Raw genomic sequence first — 23645 nt, forward strand, 5'->3', positions numbered from 1 at the left:
CAAAACTGCTAGAACTCATGCAGGAATTCAGTAAAGTGACAGGATATAAAATCAATGCACAGAAATCAGTGGCATTCCTATACACCAACAACAAGACAGAAGAAAGAGAAATTAAGGAGTCGATCCCATTTACAATTGCATCCAAAACCATAAGATACCTAGGAATAAATCTAACCAAAGAGGCAAAGGATCTGTACTCAGAAAACTATAAAATACTCATGAAAGAAATTGAGGAAGACACAAAGAAATGGAAAAACGTTCCATGCTCATGGATTGGAAGAACAAATATTGTGAAGATGTCAATGCTACCTAGAGCAATCTACACATTCAATGCAATTGCCATCAAAATACCATCCACTTTTTTCAAAGAAATGGAACAAATAATCCTAAAATTTGTATGGAACCAGAAAAGACCGCGAATAGCCAGAAGAATGTTGAAAAAGAAAAGCAAAGCTGGCGGCATCACAATTCCGGACTTCCAGCTCTATTACAAAGCTGTCATCATCAAGACAGCATGGTACTGGCACAAAAACAGACACATAGATCAATGGAACAGAATAGAAAGCCCAGAAATGGACCCTCAACTCTATGGTCAACTAATCTTTGACAAAGCAGGAAAGAATGTCCAATGAAAAAAAGACAGTCTCTTCAACAAATGGTGTTGGGAAAATTGGACAGCCACATGCAGAAGAATGAAACTGGACCATTTCCTTACACCACACAGAAAAATAGACTCCAAATGGTTGAAAGACCTAAATGTGAGACAGGAGTCCATCAAAATCCTAAAGGAGAACACAGGTAGCAACCTCTTCGACCTCAGCCACAGCAACTTCTTCCTAGAAACATTGCCAAAGGCAAGGGAAGCAAGGGCAAAAATGAACTATTGGGACTTCATCAAGATAAAAAGCTTTTGCAGAGCAAAAGAAACAGTCAAGAAAACCAAAAGACAACCGACAGAATGGGAGAAGATATTTGCAAATGACATATCAGATAAAGGGCTAGTATCCAAAATCTATAAAGAACTTATCAAACTCAACACCCAAAGAACAAAGAATCCAATCAAGAAATGGGCAGAAGACATGAACAGACATTTTTCCAAAGAAGACATCCAAATGGCCAACAGACACATGAAAAAGTGCTCAACTTCGCTCGGCATCAGGGAAATCCAAATCAAAACCTCAATGATATACCACCTCACACCAGTCAGAATGGCTAAAATTAACAAGTCAGGAAACGACAGATGTTGGCGGGGATGCGGAGAAAGGGGAACCCTCCTACACTGTTGGTGGGAATGCGAGCTGGTGCAACCACTCTGGAAAACAGTATGGAGGTTCCTCAAAAAGTTTAAAATAGAGCTACCATACGATCCAGCAATTACACTACTGGGTATTTACCCCAAAGATACAAATGTAGGGATCTGAAGGGGTACGTGCACCCGATGTTTATAGCAGCAATGTCCACAATAGCCAAACTGTGGAAAGAGCCAAGATGTCCACTGACAGATGAATGGATAAAGAAGATGTGGTATATATATATATATATATATATATATATATATATATATACACAATGGAATATTATGCAGCCATCAAAAGGAATGAGATCTTGCCATTTACAACGACGTGGATAGAACTGGAGGGTGTTATGATGAGCAAAATAAGTCAATCAGAGAAAGACATGTATCATATGACCTCACTGATATGGGGAATTCTTAATCTCAGGAAACAAACTGAGGGTTGTTGGAGTGGGGGGTGGGGTGGGAGGGATGGGGTGGCTGGGTGATAAGACACTGGGGAGGGTATGTGCTATGGTGAGCGCTGTGAATTGTGCAAGACTGCTGAATCACAGATCTGTACCTCTGAAACAAATAATGCAATATATGTTAAGAAAAAAAAAAAAAAAGAAGATAGCAGGAGGGGAAGAATGAAAGGGAGTAAATCGGAGGGGCAGATGAACCATGAGAGACGATGGACTCTGAAAAACAAACTGAGGGTTCTAGAGGGGAGTGGGGTGGGAGGATGGGTTAGCCTGGTGATGGGTATTAAAGAGGGCACGTTCTGCATGGAGCACTGGGTGTTATGCACAAACAATGAATCATGGAACACTACATCAAAAACTAATGATGTAATATATGGTGATTAACATAACAACAAAAAATTTTTTTAAAAAAGAGTGTGTTTATGGTTTGCCTCTCTTTTTTTTCTTTCCCCTATGTTCATCTATTTTTTCACTCTGGAAAACAGTATGGAGGTTCCTCAAAAAGTTAAAGATAACAATGTTTTTAAACAGAATCATTTGAATGCATCAAAAGCATCAGAAGCGTGTACCCACCTCTTCACCCTCACTGGTATTGCCTGTTGCAGCTTTGGCTTGGGCGTAATTAAAGTTAAAGATGTCATCATTGTAGAAGTAACTCTGAAAAACATCCCAAGAATAGGTCACATTGAGTATTAACATACCAATATAACATATCAATTATACTAGATAAACTCAAAAATAATTTTAAGGAATTAGCTGACACCTTCAATGTCACTATAGTAAAAGGGCCATCTCTAAAAGTATCTTTTTTTTTTTTAAAGATTTTATTTATTTATCAGAGAGAGAGAGAGCACAAAGCACGGGGAGCGGCAGGCAGAGGGAGAAGTAGGCTCCCTGTGGAGTGAGGATCCCAATGTGGGACAAGATTCCAGGACCCTGGGATCATGACCTGAGCCAAAGGAAGACACTTAACCAACTGAGTCACCCAGGTGTCCCTCTAAAAGTACTTACTTCTGACACATTATATATTTTGTAGACAAACTCATCTAGAAAATTCTATACTGACCTTAAATGAGTTGAGGTATATCAAGACATCATCAAATTGCTTAAGCAGAAAGAAACAGGAAGCCATGCACTGCCTCCCAGGTATTGTATCTGAAATGGAATGGGAAAAGAAACCAGGTATATTCATGAAACTGAAAGTTCTCTTTAGCTGAAATTTGAGTTACTTTATAATTTAGAGATAGGAATGTATTCCAAGACATCTTTCCAGATTCTGAAATTATAGATTCTATTCAGTGGACAAAACCTCAGCATAATGGAGGTCACAGTACTTGAGAGTGACCAATAACCTCTCTTGGGGCTAACTCACAGACTCCAGAATGAACCCCCACCCTGCAGGGTACAGTATTCCTCAGATGTTTTTCCAGGGCTTTGAGTCTCTCACCCACTCTGACACGTGCACATTCAACTAACATGGCTTAGTCTCCATCATCACTCATCTAAGACAACCCAGCACTTCCAATCCCAAATGGAGAAATCATTTGCCATGGAACCATTTGGTCTTGATCCTGACCAACTTTCTGTCTGTTTTTGGATTCCTGTTTGAGATAGTAGAGAATTAGTTTAACCCCCACCCTTGCCACTGGTACTCCTATTCATTCTTGCTCTGTTCAATTTTTCCCCCATAGCACTTACTACAGTCAGATATACTATATAATCTCTTTCTTTATTGGGTTTATTGTCTGTCCCACTAGACTGTATGCTCTACAAGGATGGAGGACTTGTTCGTTTTGTTTACTACTATATCCCCAACACTTCAATAAATTTTTATTGTATGAATGAATCAAATGAAGAAAGGAAATATTATTCAATAAATGGTTTCAGTGAAACATCTGAAAGAAAATGAATATTCAGGGATGACAAAAATATTTAACAACTAGTTCACCCCAAATACTGTTCGTCAAAATAGATGCTGGCCTTAGACAACTGGTACAAATAGCCATATCAGTTCATACTGGCTAACTATCAGCTCTTTTAATAGCCCTTCCTGAAATCTTACACTCAATCTTGACTGATGAAGTCAATACTTTAATAATAAAAATGAAGCAACAAAACTACTGGTGGGAAATATAAGTGAATATTATATAACTGTGGGGGCACAAAAGCACTTTCTAAGCTAGATATCTATGTAAGATATCATTATAAAAAGATAAGCTTCGATAAGATTTAAATATTTTTACATGTGAAAAAAATACCATAGGGAAAATTAAAAAGCAAATGACCCACCGAAAAAATATCTATGACATGATGAAAGTCGAATATATAAAGAGCTCTTGAAAAATCAATAAAACACAAAAAGATGAAAAAACATTCCATGCTCATGGATCGGAAGAATAAACATTGTTAAAATGTCTTTGCTACCCAGAGCAATCTATACCTTCAATGCCATCCCGATCAAAATTCCAATGACATTTTTCGAAGTGCTGGAACAAACAATCCTAAAATTTGTATGGAATCAGAAAAGACCCCGAATCGCCAAGGAAATGTTGAAAAAGAAAAACAAAGCTGGGGGCATCACATTGCCCGATTTCAAGCTATATTACAAAGCAGTGATCACCAAGACAGCATGGTACTGGCACAAAAACATACATATAGACCAATGGAACAGAATAGAGAGCCCAGATATGGACCCTCAACTCTATGGTCAAATAATCTTCGACAAAGCAGGAAAAAATATGCAATGGAAAAAAGACAGTCTCTTCAATAAATGGTGCTGGGAAAATTGGACAGCCACATGCAGAAGAATGAAACTTGACCATTCTCTAACACCATACACAAAGATAAACTCAAAATGGATAAAAGACCTCAATGTGAGACAGTAATCCATCAAAATCCTAGAGGAGAACATAGGCAGTAACCTCTTTGACATCGGCCACAGCAACTTCTTTCAAAATACATCTCCAAAGGCTAGTGAAACAAAAGCAAAAATGAACTTTTTGGACTTCATCAAGGTAAAAAGCTTCTGCACAGCAAAGGAAACAGTCAACAAAACAAAGAGGCAACCCACAGAATGGGAGAAGATATTTGCAAATGACACTACAGATAAAGGGCTGGTATCCAAGATTTATAAAGAACTTCTCAAACTCAACACCCAAAAAACAAATAATCAAGTCAAATAATGGGCAGAAGACATGAACAGACACTTCTCCAAAGAACACATTCAAATGGCTAACAGACACATGAAAAAATGTTCATCATCATTAGCCACCAGGGAAATTCAAATCAAAACCACATTGAGATACCACCTTACACCAGTTAGAATGGCAAAAATTGACAGGGCAAGAAACAACAAATGGTGGAGAAAGGGGAACCCTCTTACACTGTTGGTGGGAATGCAAGTTGGTACAGCCACTTTGGAAAACAGTGTGGAGGTGCCTCAAAAAATTAAAAATAGAGCTACCCTATGACCCAGCAATTGTACTCCTGGGTATTGACCCCAAAGACACAGATGTAATGAAAAGAAGGGCCATATGCACCCCAATGTTCATAGCAGCAATGTCTGCAATAGCCAAACTGTGGGAAGTCGAAATGCCCTTCAACAGATGAATGGATAAAGAAGATGTGGTCCATATATACAATGGAATATTACTCAGCCATCAGAAAGGATGAATATCCAACTTTTACATCAACATGGATGGGACTGGAGGAGATTATGCTAAGTGAAATAAGTCAAGCAGAGAAAGTCAATTATCATACTGTTTCACTTATTTGTGGAACATAAGGAAGAGCATGGAGGACATTAGGAGAAGGAAGGGAAAAATGAAGGGGGGAAAATTGGAGGGAGAGATGAACCATGAGAGACTATGGACTCTGAGAAACGAACTGAGGGTTTTAGAGGGGAGGGGGGTGGGGGGATGGGTTAGCCCGGTGATGGGTATTAAGGAGGGCACATACTGCATGGAGCACTGGGTGTTAATATGAAAACAATGAATCATGGGTCACTACATTAAAAACTAATGATGTATTGTATGGTGACTAACATAATAAAATAAAATTAAAAAAAAATCAATAAAAGTTAACATTTCAGATCAAAAACAGAATCAAATTTTAAAAACTCTCATGAACTAAAGATTATATTCATTCTCTTCTATTTATATAATCTCTCATCCCACTTCAGCTGAGATGTTGAGAAGAGCTAACCCAATATTCTCTCCTGTGTCTTTCCCACAGGACCTCCTACTTGATACTTTGATACTTTTCTTTCATGTCTGACACATGTAACCCTGGACAGAGACTCAAACTTCACCAGTCAATATATGACCAACTCCAATTATGAATCATGTGAATGAGTACTGATTTCAGACATACCACACTCACTCGCTGACCCTCCCACCAGCTGGAAGAACTGCTGGGCAATTTTCATATGGTCCCTCTGAAAAACAAAGCAGAGCTGAGAGAGCTGACAGAAGCTGAAAATATTTTATTTGTATTACACTTTATGGTTTTAAAATATGTGCCAGGATTTAACATACACCCTTGTTTTACATCCTCTCCCAAACAAACTAATTTTTATTAGCATAAGCACTAGAGAATCATAACCTGAAACTAAATTAAAACCTTCCCTGGGTCAGATAAAAAAAGAAGAAAAAAAATCCAATCCCCAAACTCTATCCTAAAAGTAACTTCATTAAATGAACTCATTCATTTAGTCATTCACTCACACATTCAACAGATACTGCTCTTTTATCATATATTAGACCTTGTGGTAGGAGCCACAGTTATAAGGAGTATCAATTCAATACACTCATTCACTTATTCAATAACTATTTACTCCCTATCTGCTATACGAGGCACTGTAGAGTGAGCTAGAGATAAAAATATTTATTTATATCCACTTTGTTCCCAAAAGAACTTAATGTGCCATATTCAGATGAATAAGAACTTAATTTGAAACAATGTTTGGGTGTTTATAAAAGTCTTTGCCAAAGAAACAACTATCCCCATTTTACAGATGCCAAAATTATAGCTCAGGGGTGTGCAAGGTTAACCAAACTCACTGAAAATAAGAATGAAGCTGTGCAATGATTTTCAGTCATTATTAGATATAAACACTGCTTAAAATTTGGGCTTTTAAAAGAGGAAACAGCAATTCTTAGAGTTAAAGCTTTCTTTTTTTTTTTTTGTCTTTAAATCACAGAATTCTTTTTATAATGGAATCTGGGTTGGGGGATATGGAGACAGGAAAGGAAATGTAGATAAGCCTATTTGTGAGCTTACTGCTGGTTGAACTTTAACATTCATTTTGATCTTTTCCACACACTATAACTGCAACTATAGATTACCAGTGATTTCATACTCACCGAACCCATTTCCTGGCCAAGGGCCGCATTGACCACTCCTTTGAGGATATACTCCTGGCAACATGCAATAACACTAATTAATTTCTGAAGAATGCATAGCTATGAAAATTAATTTCGACTTAATGCTATATATATATTATCAAAAGTTACCCAGAGTCACTTTTCTCTGTTCCATCCCTGGCTTGAATGAAATAATTAGGAGACTTTCATTTGGTTTTCAGGAAAGTGTCCATATAATAAATTCACCATATTTGTAAATTTACAATCTTAAGCAGAAAAACTCAGTGGAAACCTTGAGAAGTTTTATTTCAACTCAGTGGAAAAAATTAACAATAAAACATTTACGTAATAATTTTTATCACTTTATTAGCCACTGCCATTCTTTGTGACTACATCATATATATTATCTTCCCTTTCTAATCATATAATAACTTTTATTTGCTAAAAATCCTTTTCCTAAAAAAAAAGTATCCTCTGATCTCCATTTGTAAGGTATTATCTCTTTTGGAGCCCTGGAGCCTCACCTTAATCGCTGTCAGACTTGGCTCTATTCTTTGATAGATACCTTCCTTAGAAGCTTTATAAATTTTTTATGTAGGTACTATTTTTATTTAAGAGGGTTCATAAAAAGAGCAGTATAAAAGATGCTGAAACTTTTAATACCCTGGAGAAATGTATCTGTTTAGATTTCATGGGGTCTAGAAACATTTCAGTCTTTCATTCAGTAAGTGCAATGTCTGTTACATGCCTAGTGTACATAGTGTTGGAAATACAAACAGACACAGGCCCTGACTGCAAAGAGCTAATAACAATCCAGTAGGGGAGAAAGACAAGTTACAATTATACTAATGAGATAAGTTTCTATATCTTGTTAGTTCCATCAGAATTCTAGATTTTAGTTTTTTCAAACCTGATCCATTTGGAGGAAATGACCACATATAAGGGAGTTTAAAAACATTAAAAAATCCATAATGTTCGGGGCGCCTGGGTGGCTCAGTCGTTAAGCGTCTGCCTTCGGCTCAGGTCATGATCCCAGGGTCCTGGGATCGAGCCCCGCATCGGGTTCCCTGCTCTGTGGGAAGCCTGCTTCTCCCTCTCCCACTCCCCCTGCTTGTGTTCCCTCTCTCGCTGTGTCTCTCTCTGTCAAATAAATAAAATCTTTAAAAAAAAAAAATCCAGAATGTTCATTTTCATATCGAAAGTCTCACAGGACATTCCTAAATCAATATATATGGTCTTTCCCGAGATTCTACAAGCTGGAATCTTCTCTAATATGCCTTCCTGCTATCTTTCTGAAATTCTACTTTCAACAGAAGTTGGTTAGTAAAATGGTAACACATTTTCAATTACCTGAGGAGTAGTAGGTTCCAGATCCTTAATTAAGTTATAAGCTTCTTGTACATCATCTGAAATAAAAGAAATAAGTAGCTATAACAGTCTGTATTCCAGCAAACCCTTCTGAAACAGTCCCGAAAAGGTAAGATCCTTCAGCATTCAGACGTTCATGGGAAGTATGATTTGTTTTATCTGTCCTCTAACTCTCCATCAAGTTCAATGTGGAGTAATTATCCTAAATATAACCAAATATCTTAGGAAACCTGTAAGTCATGAAGCACCTAAAAAAATGTTCAAGCTAAGAATATGGACTGGGTATTAAATAGCAATGGCATTGTAGTTATATAAGTAAAACAACCAATTTTTTAAAAAGACAATATATATTAAGTATGTAGGAGTGAAATGACATGAAGTCTGGGATTTGCTTTAAGACGTTTCAGCAACAAAAAGGGACAGGGAGAATGGATGAAAGAATGGCAATATTTTGAAGACTGTTGAATCTGGAATGAATATTTTGGGTGTGCATTTTGGGTGTTTAAACTATTTTGCTTAGTTTGAAAAATTTTATAATAAATAATTTCTAAAATATATAAGATATTTAATTCTTATCCAAACGCCTATTTCTTTGTGCTTACATATCAAATAGAACTGTTTGCAAGTTCATGTTCTTATTTTAATAAACACTTACATTTTCCTCAATGAGGACTATGTTGTCTGGTTGGTTTCTACCATGCACCTAAAAAGGCCCACACTGTTAGTCCAGGGTCCATGACAGAGTGCCACCACCAGTGCATGGTAGCTACTATCCTGCACTCAAAACCGTTAGATCAAAGACTGCTTAGGCACATGTCTAACAATTTTAACCTTACTTAGGGGCAGTAAATATCACATTATCTTTGAATCATAATATTTCTCATAAGAAGCTGGAAGCACAAAGAAACAGAAAGGCAGACAATTAGAGCAAATATAAAAAAAAGAAACTCAAGAAAATGTGGATGTGCCTTATACATAGAAAAAGAACCACAAGGAAGGGGAAGTAAAAACAGTGGAAAAACTGAAATAGAATGGGTAGAGAACAAAAGACAGAAAAAGAAGAGGAAGAAAGAAAAACAGAATGAGGGAGAAGGTTGGAAGCAACAGAAGAGGAAAGAGAGGATAAAGAGAAAAGGTACAACAAATTAAGTACCAATAAATTTGTTCTCTCCTATGAACCTGTTGCAAATATATTTTTGGAAGTATTATGGATTTTAAAAGGTAAGCAAGTAGTTCAGTTAGAGATTAAATGTTCTAAAATATCTCATTATAAGCAAAACCAAGACAAATTTTTCTTACCTTGACGAAGGTAGTAAATCACTAAGTTTAACCGAGCTTCAGGAATGACATCAACCAGGGGAGGCAAAACCTGCAAAGCCCCTTCACCTCCTCGGAAAACAACCTAAAGACAGACAAAGTCTGTTATTACAGCAATAAGTATGAATATATTTATTGGTGGAAATGTTTAATTAAGGAGTTGCCACTTACAACTGGGTACTCAGTTATTCCTTGAATATATTTTTGAAGCTCTCAGTATACACACCACCTTGACCCCATTGAAAGCAAGCTATTATCTAAATTATAATAAATGTAAGAAACAGAATAAAGGCATAAACCTATTGTATACCTTTCCTTTTCTCTTCATAAGAACTGCAGAAAACTTTTTTTTTTCTAAAGATTTTATTTATTTATTTGACAGAGAGAGAGATAGCGAGAGCAGGAACATAAGCGGGGGGAGTGGGAGAGGGAGAAGCAGGCTTCCCGCTGAGCAGGGAGCCCAATGAGGGGCTCAATCCCAGGACCCTGGGATCACAACCCGGGCCGAAGGCAGATGCCTAATGACTGAACCACCCAGGCGCCCCAAGAACTGCAGAAAACTCTTAAAGTACCCCAAAATTAATAAAACATTTTTCTAGACAGATACTCTGTATCAAAAGCTCCGTGAAGGGGGTGTCTGGGTGGCTCAGTCAGTTAAGCATCCAATTCTTTTTTTTTTTTTAATGGTTTTATTTATTTATCAGAGAGAGAGCACACCCACAAGCAGGGTTAGGGGCAGAGGAAGAAGAAGAGGGAGAAGCAGACTCCCTGCTGAGCATGGAGCCTGATCCGAGGACCCTGAGATCATGACCCAAGCTGAAGGCAGAGGCTTAACCAACTGAGCCACCCAGGTGCCCCAAGCATCTAACTCTTGGGATTTTGGCTCAGGTCATGATCTCAGGGTTGTAGGATCGAGCCCCATGTTGGGCTCTGCTGGGCATGGAGTCTACTTGGGATTCTCTCTCCCTCTCCCTCTGGCCCTCCCCGCTTGCTCTCTCTTTCTAAAAACAAACAAACAAGCTCCATGAAGGAATTTATATAACCTTTCTGAGCCTATTTCCTCATCTCTAAATGGCATTAATAATGTCTACCTTTCAGGACTATTATGAGGATTGAATGAGTTAAAATGGGCTAAATGTGTGGTACATAGTAGGTAACATTTAATTAACTCCGTAAATACTCACAAGCACCTACCATATGCCTGGAATTGTAGTAAGCACTGGGGTTACAGCAGGAACGAATTACTCCCGTCACTACATAGGCTACACTCAACTGGGGAGAGAGCCTCAAACAGCAAACACGTAAGTATTATGTTATATGACAGTAAATGCTATAGAGAAGAGCTAAAACAAAATACCATTCAGGAAAGCAGTTTTGTGCACTGTTGTGTACCCAGAGCCTAGCACAGTGTCTGGCACATAGGAAGTTGTTTCACAAATAAATATACAGAAATCAAGGCCATCAGACATGAGCTACCTAATCTCTCCTTTCTAATTCAAAAATATCCACTTGGTCATCTTTCTTGATTCTTCCTCGTCTGAGATGTTCCCTTCTTTTGCTAAGATTAATTCTTCTACTTGTCTTCTTGATCTCATGACTTTAAAAAAAATTAATTCCAGTATAATTAATATACAGTGTTATATTAGTTATATTAGTTTCAGGTGTATAATATACATTACTCAGTGTTCATCGTGATAAGTGTAATCTTAAGCCCCATCACCTATTTCACCCGTCCTCCCACCCACCTCCCCTCTGCTAACCACCAGTTTGTCCTCTATAGTTAAGAGTCTGTTTTTTGGTTTGTCTTTTTCTTTCTTTATTTTGTTTCTTAAATTCCACATGAGTGAAATCATTTGGTATTTGTCTAACTGACTTATTTCACTTGACATTATACTCTCTAGATCCATCCATGCTGTCCCAAATGGCAAGATTTCATTCATTTTTATGGGTGAATAATATTCCATGGTATCCACTGGAATCCATTGTATCCATTCTTCTTTATCCATTCATCTATTGATGGACACTGGGTCGCTTTCATATTTGGCTATTGTAAATAATGCTGCAAAAAACATAGGAGTGCATGTATTTTTTTGCATTAGTGTTTTCATGTCCTTTGGGTTCCACCCAGAAGTGGAATTACTGCATCACATGGTAATTCTATTTTTAATTTTTTGAGGAACCTCCTTACTGTTTTCCAGAGTGGCTGCACCAGTTTGCTTTCCCACCAACAGTGCACAAAGTTCCTTTTTCTCCACACCCTTGCCAACACTTGTTTCTTGTGTTTTTGAGTCTAGCCATTCTGACAGGGGTGAGGTGATATCTCACTGTGGTTTTGATTTGCATTGCCCTGATGATGAGTGATGTTGAGCATCTTTTCATGTGTCTGTTGGCCATCTGTATGTCTGTCTTCTTTGGAGAATGTCTGTTCAGGTCTTCTGCCCATTTTTAAATTAGATTATTTGGGGTTTTTTGGTGTTGAGTTGTAGAAGTTCTTTTTTTTTTTTTAAGTACGCTCCACGCCCAGTGTGGAACCCAAGGCAGGATTGAACTCACAACTCTGAGATCCAGAGGTGAACTGAGATCAAGAGCCAGACACTTAACCAACTGAGTCACCCAGGTGCCTCAAGTTGTTTAAGTTCTTTATATATTTTGGATACTGTTTTTTGGATATGTCATTTGCAAATATCTTCTCCCACTCAATAGGTTGTCTTTCTGTTTTGTTATTTCCTTGGCTGTGCAGAAGCTTTTAATTTTGATGTAGTCCCAACAGTTTATTTTTGCTTTTGTTGTGCTTGCCTCAGGGGACATAGCTAGAAAAATGTTTTATGGCCGATGTCAGACAGATTACTGCCTGTGCTCTCTTCTAGGATGTTTATGGTTTCAGGTCTCACATTTAGGTTCTTAATCCATTTGGAGTTTATTTTTGTGTATGTTGTAAGAAAGTGGTCCAGTTTCATTCTTTTGCATGTAGCTGTCCAGTTTGCCCAACATAATTTGTTGAAGAGACTTCTTCCCATTGCATATTCTTGCCTCCTTTGTTGAAGAGCCATTGACCATATAATTGTGTGTTTATTTCTGGGTTCTCTATTCTGTTCTGTTGATTTATGTGTCTGTTTTTATGCCAGTACCACAGTATTTTGATTACTACAGCTTTGTCGTATATCTTGAAATCTGGGATTGTGATATCTCCAGTTTTGTTCTTCTTTTTCAAGATTGTTTTGGCTATTTGGGGTCTCTTGTAGTTCCATACAAATTTAGGAATGTTTGTTCTAGTTCTGTGAAAAATGCTGTTGGTATTTTGATAGGGATTGCATTAAATCTGTAGATTGCTTTGGGTAGTATGGACATTTTGACAATGTTTGTTCTCCCAATCCAATGGATTCTCATAACTTTCAACTTGATCTGGATCTTGTTTCTCTATTAATTATTCTATCTTCATATGTCCTGGTCCTACTTCTCAACTTTAAACATACACAAACAAAAATCTTTCTCTTAGTGCCATTGTTCCCTCCGGATAGTACCCTATTTTTCTCCTTCCTTTCAATGCCACACTTCAAAACTGTGTGGCTTACTGCTTCAACCTTATTATTCTCTCACTCCTTAATTCCTATTCCCAGCACACTAGTGAACTTACTCTCACAAGTCATGAATTAACTCCTTTAACCAATTCAATGGATTCTTCTGTCCTCTTGCTCAATGATGTGTCTGTAGTTTGGACACTGATGGCTGTAGCATGACCACAAAAGCATGATTTACTAAACACTCTATGTTAGATACTGTGTAAAGTATCTTACATACATTACCTCATTTAATCCTCACAAGAAAATAAGGTAGGTACTGTAATTTCCCTTATGGCACATATGAGAACACTGAGTCTCAACAATGCTAAGGGACTCACCCAAAGGTCCAAAGCTAGTACATGGTGTAGCTTGATTTTGACCTCAAGTCTGACTGCAAAAGCCAATGCTCAGAACAACCATTTATATCGCTTAGTATGTTTAGACTTTGTTTTAAACTATAAAAGTGATATGTGTTCACTGGGAAAAAAACATATATAGTATTACAAAAGGACAAAGGACAATTTCCATACTCTCACTTCTCTCTTTAATCCCACTCTCCAAGGGTAATCTCTATTTACTAGCTGATATACCCCCTCTAGTCATATATACATATCATGGTTCTTTACTCTGGCTGTACATTATATCCACCTGGGAAACTGTTAAGAAAAAAAATACTGATAGCTGAGCCCTAGCCCAACCATTAAATAAGAATCTCTGGGGGGTGGAGCCCATGCATCATTATTTTTAAAAACCTCCCAAGTGATTAAAATGTGCAGTTGTAAATGGCATTGCATTATCTAGGTGATATTTCCCATCCCTCCTTTCTTGTTTTATCTGCTTATTCTCCTTCCTTCAGCTCCTTAAACGCTCTCTTGGGACCATATTTTTCTCCTTTCTTCCATGTTTAGTTGTCAGAACTGTAGCTATCATTTCTCTTATGAAAGTCCTAAATCTACTCTCCAGTCTTAATCTCTCTCCAAGCTTGATTTCCAGACTACTATCTCTAACACATCATTCTCCACAAAAATTTAAGTTGATAAACTAGATGAGAAGTGAAAAGAGGCAGAAGCTCATAATAGAAACTATCCAGAGAAAATTATATCTGTGATGGAGGCCTGAATTAGAGAAGGAATGGAATAAATATAAGACTTTGCCAAGAAAGAATCAGTAGGATTAAGTGACCAAGCAGATATCAGAGGTAAAGGGGAGGAGAGAGTCTCAGCAGAATTGGTGCTAAAAAGAGGAATAGAGAAATCAGAAGGAAAAGGTGTAGGTATTATTAATGCCATTTTCTGATGAGGGATCTGAAACTCAGCAATATTATGTAATTTTCCCAGTGTCCCCAGGTGTCTGAGTTGAAAGCAGCTGCTCTGTGTCCACAATATTGCATTATCAATTAAACTTCACCTGAATATGGATACTTTTTTTTATTAATGGCCGTCAGAGTCCAGCCTTAAACCTGACCGCCTCTTTATTTTTCCTTAAGACTTTCTTTTTCACTATGCCCCAGGACACACTTTCTGTTCTAGTAAGCTTAGCCTGCTCATAATCTTTCACATATGTCATTTTTGTTCTAACTCCATATCCTTGCCTTCAACGAACCCTCTAAATCTCAGCCATCCTTCAAAGATGAATTCGAGTTGGACTTTCACCAGAAAATCCTTCCCGTTTATTGTAACCCACAAGGATACATGTCTTTTGGTCTTTGCCAACAGAATGAACACTTGGACCTACACTGCCTTGCACTTCTTTCTAAATGTTATGTATGTATTACTGCGCTCCCAGTAGGGGTTTCCTTGAGGAAAGGACCTGATATCTGAAACTTAATTTTCTCTCCTCCATAGCAAGGAGGGGTTCACTTGGAGTAGAGAAGTATTTGTTGCAATATCTCCCTTCATTCACCCTTCTAACTGCTGGGAAATACCGAAGTAGGCTAAGACTCAGTTCAGTCAAGACAGGAAACTGCTATTCACCAGATTGTGCTTGATGAGTTCTTTAGCAAATTCAAAGGAAGAAGAAGCGTTGTCCATCAAGCTTTTGAGTTCTGCCTGAAATTGAAAAAGGAAAGGCTTAGGAAAATGACAAGGGTACAGTTCTTATGCCACATAATTGCACAATGTTTTATAGTTTACAAAGAGTTTAACATGCCATTTCATTCCTATTTCATTTGTTCCTCAGGACTCTAAGAGTCAGTGTGATTGTTAACCTCATTTTACAGATGGGAACATTGCGGCTTATAAACAATAAATGATTTGAACCTTACACTAAGCAGCAAGTTTGAAACTGGTAAGCCCACGTCTGAAGACTCCTACTTAATCTTTTTTTGCAGAGTCAAAGGTGATAAAGGAGCTAAACTTTTGAAAACTGGGGTTGATTCTTCAATCTGATCATTCCACCTATATCCCGAATTCTCACAGTACCTCCTTCCTGCTGCATTGGCCTTTATTTACTTATAGCACAATTAAAATACCTTCTCCTATTATTTATTAGACTTATCAGATCTCTTCTGTATTCTATTACCCCCTTCACTCCCTGTAGAACAAACGGTCAGTCATTTCCAGCATCTTCACTAACACCTTAGATTCACTTACCCTTCCTCAGCTTTCTGTTATTCCTACCTTGCCAATCTATAATTTTGAGTAATTTTCCTCTCCTCCTTTTTCAACTTCCATCAGTTAGGTAGCTAAGCTTCTCAGGATAAAATAATTAAATTCTTGATTGTTCTCACTAATCACTACAAACTTGTTCTATTTGATCTCATATGGGATTACGCATCTGCCTCAGCAACCCTTTTATTAATCCCTTCTCTTGTCCACAGCAGCAATTCCAAAGTGTTTGGTAATATTAGGCTAGATCAGCAGTTTTCAAGCTTTTTGATCTCAGGATCTCTTTTATAATCTTAAAAATTATTAAGGATCCCAAAGAGCTTTTGTTTTAGTGGGTCATAGCCCACATAAATAGCCCACAGTACAATATATATTGTATTAGAAATTAAAACAGAAATTTTAAAGTATTCAATTAATCAAAAATAATAATAAGCCCACTACACATTAACATAAATATTTTTCACTTAAGAAAACTGCATTTACAAAACAAAAACTTAGTGAGAAGAGTAGTACTGTTTTATATTTTTGCAAATCTCTTTAATGTCTGGCTTAAAAGAGGACAGCTAGATTGGCATGTCTGCATCTGCATTTGATCTATTTTGAAATTATGCTGTCTCTGGAAAGCTTCATGGCACACTTGAGCAAAGGAAAGTGAAAAGACAAAATCTTTTAGTATCATGAGGACAGTTCTGATCTCAGGCAGGGCCAGTCAGAACTAGGGCTGCGCCAAGTGAGATGCCTAGGGCACAGAATTTAAAGCAGAACTCACTGCACATGAAAAGATGTTCAACATCATTTGTCATCAGAGAAATGCAAATCAAAACCACAAAGAGATTTCACTGCACATCCAATGGGATGGCTACAATAAAAAAGTCAGATAATAACTGCTGGCCAGGATGTAGAGAAATGGAAACTCCTATACACTGCTGGTGGGAATGTAAACTGGTGTAGCTACTTTGTAAAACAGTCTGGCAGTTCCTCAATTAAATATAGAGCTCCATATAACCTAACAATTCCACTCCTAGACATATACCCAAGAGAAATGGAAACACATCCAACACATGTCCAAGAACATGTAGACAAATGCTTATAACAGCATTCATTAGTCATAATAGGCCAAAAGTGGAAATGACCCAAATGTCCATCAGCTGATGAATGGAAAAATAAAATGTAGTCTATCGATACAATAGAATATTATTTGGTCATAAAAATGAATGAAGTACTAATATAGGCTACAACATGATGAAATTTATAAACATGCTAAGTAAAAGAAGACAGTCATAAAAGTTCACATATTATATATTACTTTTTTATGAAATATCCAGAATCAGCAAATCTAGAGTCAGAAAGCAGATTCACAATTGCTTGGGCTGGGGGAATGGGGGGCCAGGGGTTGATGGAGTTTCTAAGAGGCATGGGGTTTCTTTTTGAGGTAATGCAAATGCTCTAAAACTGTGGTGGTGATTGCACATATCTGTGAATATAATAAAAACCAATGAATTGTACACTTTAAAAGGGTGAATTATAGGGTCTGTGAGTTACATCTCAATGAAGATGTTAAAAAATAAAACTATAAATGGAAGATATGGATCATCTTATCCATGTTAAAGTGAAAATGACCTTTCTAAAAGCATGACACCAATGATAGAAACCATGTAAGAAATATTCTGCATGAAACATATCTTTTTACATTCAAATTTTCTGTCCTTATATTTAAAACATATATTAGGGTTTTGTCTTTTCAATCTAATTTGCCAATCTTTGTCTTTTAATTGAGAAATTAAACCTTTTAGATATAATATATTTATCGGGGTGCCTGGCTGGCTCAGTCGACGAAGCATGCAATTCTTGGTCTTGGGGTTGTGAGTTTGAGCCCCATGCTGGGTGTAGAGATTACTTAAAAAAAATAAAATCTTAAATAATAAATATAATATAGTATAAATATAGATAATTTGGATTTGAAAAAGGCAAAACAAGAAGGTTTTAGAAGATAATACCAAGGGTGCCTGGTTGGCTCAGTCAGAAGAGCATGTGACTCTTGATCTCGGGGTCATGAGTTCAAGTACCACACCCGGGGTAGAGATTACATATTTTTAAAAAATAAATTTTTTTTTAAAAAAGGAAGATAATACCAGAGAATATGATCTTGGGCCAGGAAATCATCTTAAACAAGATACAGAAAGCACCAAACATAAAGGAAAAGATAGATAGCTTTGACAATCTTTCTGCCTCCAAAATATGTAATAATTGTTAATACTTACTGTTTACTATGTATATCAAGTTAGAAACTTTACATACATCATATCATTTAATCTTTACAGAGACCCATAATAAGTCAGTCTATTACTTTCCTTATTTTGCAGGTGATGCTTAAGGAGGTTAAGTAGTTCACTGAAAGCCACACACCTACCACCCAGAAGTGAATTTGGGGTCTATCTGATTTCAAAGCTCCTGCTCTTAATCACTGCTCTGGAGGCCTTCCCAGTTTGGGGGAAAAAGTTCTTTTAACTAGTTATCCTCTGAAACTAGCATTCCCCTTCCTTTCAGCAGCATCTTATTGTCACTGCTTCTACTGCTCCATGACCTACTTGTCATCCCTCTGCCATAGCCTTTATGACAAATCCCAATCCAAGCAATTACTCACCCATTGCTTATCTCTTTGTCATCTAGTTTCGAACCCCAATAATAATGATATCCTAATCAGAGTAGGACATTGTAGGAAATCCTATGAAACCCAATGGCTTTTTCTCAATCTTCATTTTTATTGACTTCTTTTGAACCTCCTCCTTCTTTATTTTTTTTTTTAAAGATTTTATTTATTTATTTGACAAAGAGAGACACGGTGAGAGAGGGAACATAAGGAGGGGGGAGTGGGAGAGGGAGAAGCAGGCTTCCCGCCGAGCAGGGAGCCCGATGCGGGGCTCGATCCCAGGACCCTGGGATCATGACCTGAGCCGAAGGCAGACGCTTAACGACTGAGCCACCCAGGTGCCCCCTCCTCCTTCTTTAAACACGAGTCTCCCTTAATTTCTTAGTCATACTAAGTGTGAAGTCTTAGTATTCTCATTCAACCAATATTTAATTGACACCAACTTTGTGTGTGCGTTGTGCCAGGTACCAGGACACACATGTCAAAAGACACAGTTTCAATCCTCAATAAGCTTGTCTAGATGAAAGATAACTAGGCAACTATCAAATAGCACGCATGACATTTTATATCTGTATCTACATATATACCTATATATATCTACAAATATCTATCTATCTATCTACCTATAATCACATACAAGAGAAAAGAAGAAAGTACCCCTAAATTTGCAGTTAAGTCTATGGGCTTTAGAGTCAGATAGACAAGGGTTTGAGACCTGAATTTGTCACTTGTTAGTCATAAAACTTTGGGCAAGTTATTTAAAGTACCTCAAGAATTAAGTGAATCGGTACAGATTATATCATGCTTACTACAGAAGGGCGGAATGCTATTGGTGTTTGTGGAGAGAACGAACCATAGAATATTGGATGGATTATACAAATTACTAGAGGAATGCCTGATTTTTAAGTGGTGCAATAAAATTATCGGCAAACACAAACTATATTCTACTGCTAACAACCCCCTCCCCAAAAAAGCTTGTCAAGGTACATTTGACATAGTCATCTCCTGCTGGAATACATTATAAAATTAATATGTAAATGGCACAGACACAATTTCAAGTGAAAAAGCATGTCTTTTGGGGGATAGGAAATATAGTTTGGTGCCCTGACTTGCATCATGCTAGACCTACAGAATACTGGTCAACCTCGCTACCCATACCAGACTATGGAAAGAACACGTGCAGACAAAATGTAAACATTTAATAGACTGGAAAATATTGGCAAATCCCCAAGATTAACTCAAGGTAGAAAGGCAAGAATATATTTCTTTTATTTGCTCTTACCAAAGGCCATAAACTCTAAAGAGATCAAATTGCGAACCAGTTTACTATTAAACTGCTGACGCTGGAAACCAGCCAATTAGGCAGACTCCAGGGACTCTGTAGTTGAAGTGAGTACACCCAAGAACGTATTATACACAACATACAAATGGACTGCTCGGTTGCATAATAAGCAGTTGAAGTAGGGGGCATTTGTATTGCCAGACAGACCACTTTCATCGACATAAGCCACAAAAAGTGAATCTGGGCCTATGCACAGGACACATGCTTTCCACTCCACCCCTCTCCCACAATTACTGAACACTGTTTCACTCAGGAGCTGAGTCTGCTGTCAGCGATGTAATAATGTCCCTTGCTATTACATTTACACAGTGAATTTTGCTTTGATAGAGTTAGTTTGCTGGTTTCAGTTCCTTTCCCTCCTCCTCCAGTGGCACGATCCCAGCTGGGACTGTTTTTTGGGCAGGGGTGGGATTTTAAAATTTTGACACATGCACAAATTTTACATTGAATCTTGGTGGCTTCTGACAGCAACTAAAATAATGGTTGAGGAAGTAATTTCCATGGCCCCCCTCACACTGTTAATCTAGAAATGACTTGTATAGGGGCGCCTCGGTGGAGTGTGTGACTCTTGATCTTGGGGTTGTAAGATCGAGCCCCATGTTGGGTGTAGAGATTACTTAAAAAAATGAAATCTTTAAAAAAAAAATCACCTGTTTATTACATAAATAAATAAGTATCTGTAAATAAATATAGTATAGAACATGCCCTCTTTTTTCTCTCTCTGTATATGTGTATATATGTGTGTGTGTATAGTGTTAAATAAAAGGAGGTCCCATGTATGGTCTACTATGCACTCTCAGTTTCCTACATAAAGAAAGCTAAAGCAGAATTTCTCCACAGGATTGTCAGGGGAACTAAATAATAGATACAAAGCATTCTGCACAGTGCCTAGAAGTTAGCTAATTTCTAAGTATTTATAAAATGTTTATCACTATTGCCTCTTGGGATAATCCTGAAAGAGATGGTGAATTGTACCAAGCAGAATAAGGCATTCCAGGAAATGAGAAAAGCTATGATAGTAGGAGAGCATGGTGTGTGGAACAATGTCAGTGGCTAGACTGGAGAGGACAAGGCTAGAGGCAGAGAAATTATTTAAAGAACCTAAATAAAAGATGAGGAGTGCCCAGACTAGAGCAGTGGTAGAGGAGAAGAAAGGATAGATCAAAGAGATATCTAGGATGCAGAACTGAAAGGAACTGGTAGATGATTAGATGGGGTGGTGAAGAAAAAGACTGATGGAAATCCTAGGCTTGCGATGTGATTTATATGCTGGTGACAATGAACCACAGAGTCACAAACCTATTTTAGAGGAAGAAGGAGAACTGTTTAGTTTTGACATATTTAAGGTAATGTAAAGCATCTAGGTAAAGATATCTACAATACATTAGACACACAGAATTCAGAAATCGACATTTTTTTTGAATATCTAATCAATATAAATATTTACATATAGTTGGTTCTCATAGAATCACCCTGGCGATAACAAAGGGATATTAACCAGGAGTTACAAATAATAGAGTCTTATGAATAACCCAAAAAAGTATAGGGTTATTCAAAGTGGAATTAAGTAAATTAAAAACATATTTCCATCACTACCTCAGCTGCTTTGCCGTTGTAAAGGCGAAAATGATTACAGGCTTTAAGATTGAGTGCGATGGTGCTATCAGGAATTTGCTGAAGGTAAACTGCCAGAACTTCTTGAGACACATCATAGTAATCCAACTTGTAGTAACATAGGGCCACATATACATTGAGGGCAAGGTATTCCCTATTAGATGAAAGAATTAAGGGTTAACAGTTTAAGTCTACTTCATAGTAAGGTTGTCAAACTACAAAGACTTTTTTAATGGCTCAAATGGACAACCAGGTGAGGAGGACATGAATTTGCCTTTTGAAGAAAGAAGGCAAGATATCATCAGTGCAATATTTTTCTTTTGTATTGTAATATTTGGATGTTTTGATTTAAGTAGAACGAGAGATGACAACTAAAGGAGAAAGGGAAGCATTCAACTCCTACCAGTTCATGTTAAAAAGACTAAACTAATGTATGCTGTAACTGGTCTAAACTGTAAATAAGCATACATCAGACAAAGGATAGACATACAAAGCAGGCAGACTCAATGACTGAGAAGGGGAATGGGTTGGGTGCAGGTAAGCAAAAGGGGAGAAGGCAGGTGGATGAGGTATTTTTGGGAAGTGGGAAAGATACCCAGTGGTCAGTGATAAAGTGGGAATGTTAGTTCTTCAGAATGGTTTATTTCTAATTTTGTCAGCAAATTCCCTACAACCTATTACAATGCTGAAATGATACATTTAGATCATGCATTTTCAACAGGGGCCATATCATCCCCAAAGGGGTAAAAATCCTTATGAAGAAATGGAAAATCGTACTCATTTTAAGTATAAAGCATAGATATATGTTCAGTATATAAATGCACATACAGTACATCTGTGGTTTCAAACTTTCATGAGAAGGTGATGGGGGAGGAGGGAGACCAAAAAGGCTCCTTGGAAGGGTGATAGTGAAATAAAAATGGAGAAATCCTGATCTGGAGAATAAGAAGTTCTTAATCTGACCACATTATTAGCTAAACAGATTTGAACACATGGTGATAATAGATCAAAAGGACACTAGGTCCTCAGCCAAACCAGTTCCAGAAAAAAGCTAACAAAGTGAGATTTGGAGTAGACATGAAAGGACACAGACCTGTTATCTAGGAGTATTCGCTTATAAATATCAATAGCTTCTTGGTAGTGAGATCGCATATAGTGGATTGAGGCCAAACTGAGTTGATCTTCCGTGATATCCTGAAGATTCTGATGAAAGTTCATCAACTTCTTCTCATCATTAAACTAAAATTGTCAGAGAGAAAAAGACATGTAAAGATTCATGTTAGAGTACAGTTAATCAACACCTATGGTACAGAGATTTTAACTCCTCCTTCAGCCATTTTTTCTCTCAGTTCTCTCTATTTCCCTTCAGTTCCTTGTCTTCTTCCCTGTCTCTCCTTCAGAGAAAGAATGAAAACAGCCTCTGGAGCCATAGCCTTGACAATGGAAAGACTTTGAATCACAGCTAATATTAATTACTTGATCCCTCCTCCTCCTCCTTCCTTTCTATTTTTTCCCCTATTCTTTTTATCATTCTTATATGCTGTTTATTAGAGAGACCTTTTAAAATATAAAGACACAGTAAGGTAGAAAGTTTAAAAGTATGTAAAGAGAGGAGCACCTGGGTGACTCATCTTAAAAAATGTTTAAAAAAGTATATAAAGAGATATAATAGACAAACGCTAAAAGAGAGTGGTGTAGCTCTACAAATATGACAAAGTAGACTTTAAGTGAAGAGAAATTTTTAGAGATAAAGACAGACATTTCACAATGATATTACAATCCACTAAATGGACAGAACAATTCTAAATTTGTATATACTTAATGATAGAGTCTGAAAAACATGTAATGCAAAAACTGAAAGAACTAAATAGAGATGGACAATTATACTATGAAATTTTTAAATGCATTAAGAATAATTATTTTTATATACTGCCTATGGATGATTTGATAAACTTTCTGTAAAATAATTTAGCAATATCAATTAAAAGCTTTTTTATTTTTTAAGTTTTTAAAATTTATTTGACAGAGAGAGAGACAGCGAGAGAGGGAACACAAGCAGGGGGAGTG

The 23645-nt window shown here is 37.2% G+C and overlaps 1 protein-coding gene across 1 annotated transcript in view; it reads right to left on the reverse strand.

Moving 5' to 3' along the window:
- Positions 1–23645, reverse strand: part of TTC26 (tetratricopeptide repeat domain 26) — a 54693-nt gene that overhangs the window by 17341 nt on the left and 13707 nt on the right. The window contains exons 6-14 of the mRNA XM_032401480.1: positions 22672–22817; positions 21561–21732; positions 15340–15414; positions 9789–9891; positions 8472–8527; positions 7122–7175; positions 6130–6193; positions 2825–2913; positions 2332–2415 (exon numbers count right to left, since the gene is read on the reverse strand). Coding sequence (XP_032257371.1) covers positions 2332–2415; positions 2825–2913; positions 6130–6193; positions 7122–7175; positions 8472–8527; positions 9789–9891; positions 15340–15414; positions 21561–21732; positions 22672–22817 — 843 coding nt within the window. The remainder of the gene's footprint in view (positions 1–2331; positions 2416–2824; positions 2914–6129; positions 6194–7121; positions 7176–8471; positions 8528–9788; positions 9892–15339; positions 15415–21560; positions 21733–22671; positions 22818–23645) is intronic.

The sequence above is a fragment of the Phoca vitulina genome, unplaced genomic scaffold (genome assembly GCF_004348235.1).
Source record: "Phoca vitulina isolate PV1807 unplaced genomic scaffold, GSC_HSeal_1.0 scaffold4, whole genome shotgun sequence".
NCBI lineage: Eukaryota > Metazoa > Chordata > Mammalia > Carnivora > Phocidae > Phoca > Phoca vitulina.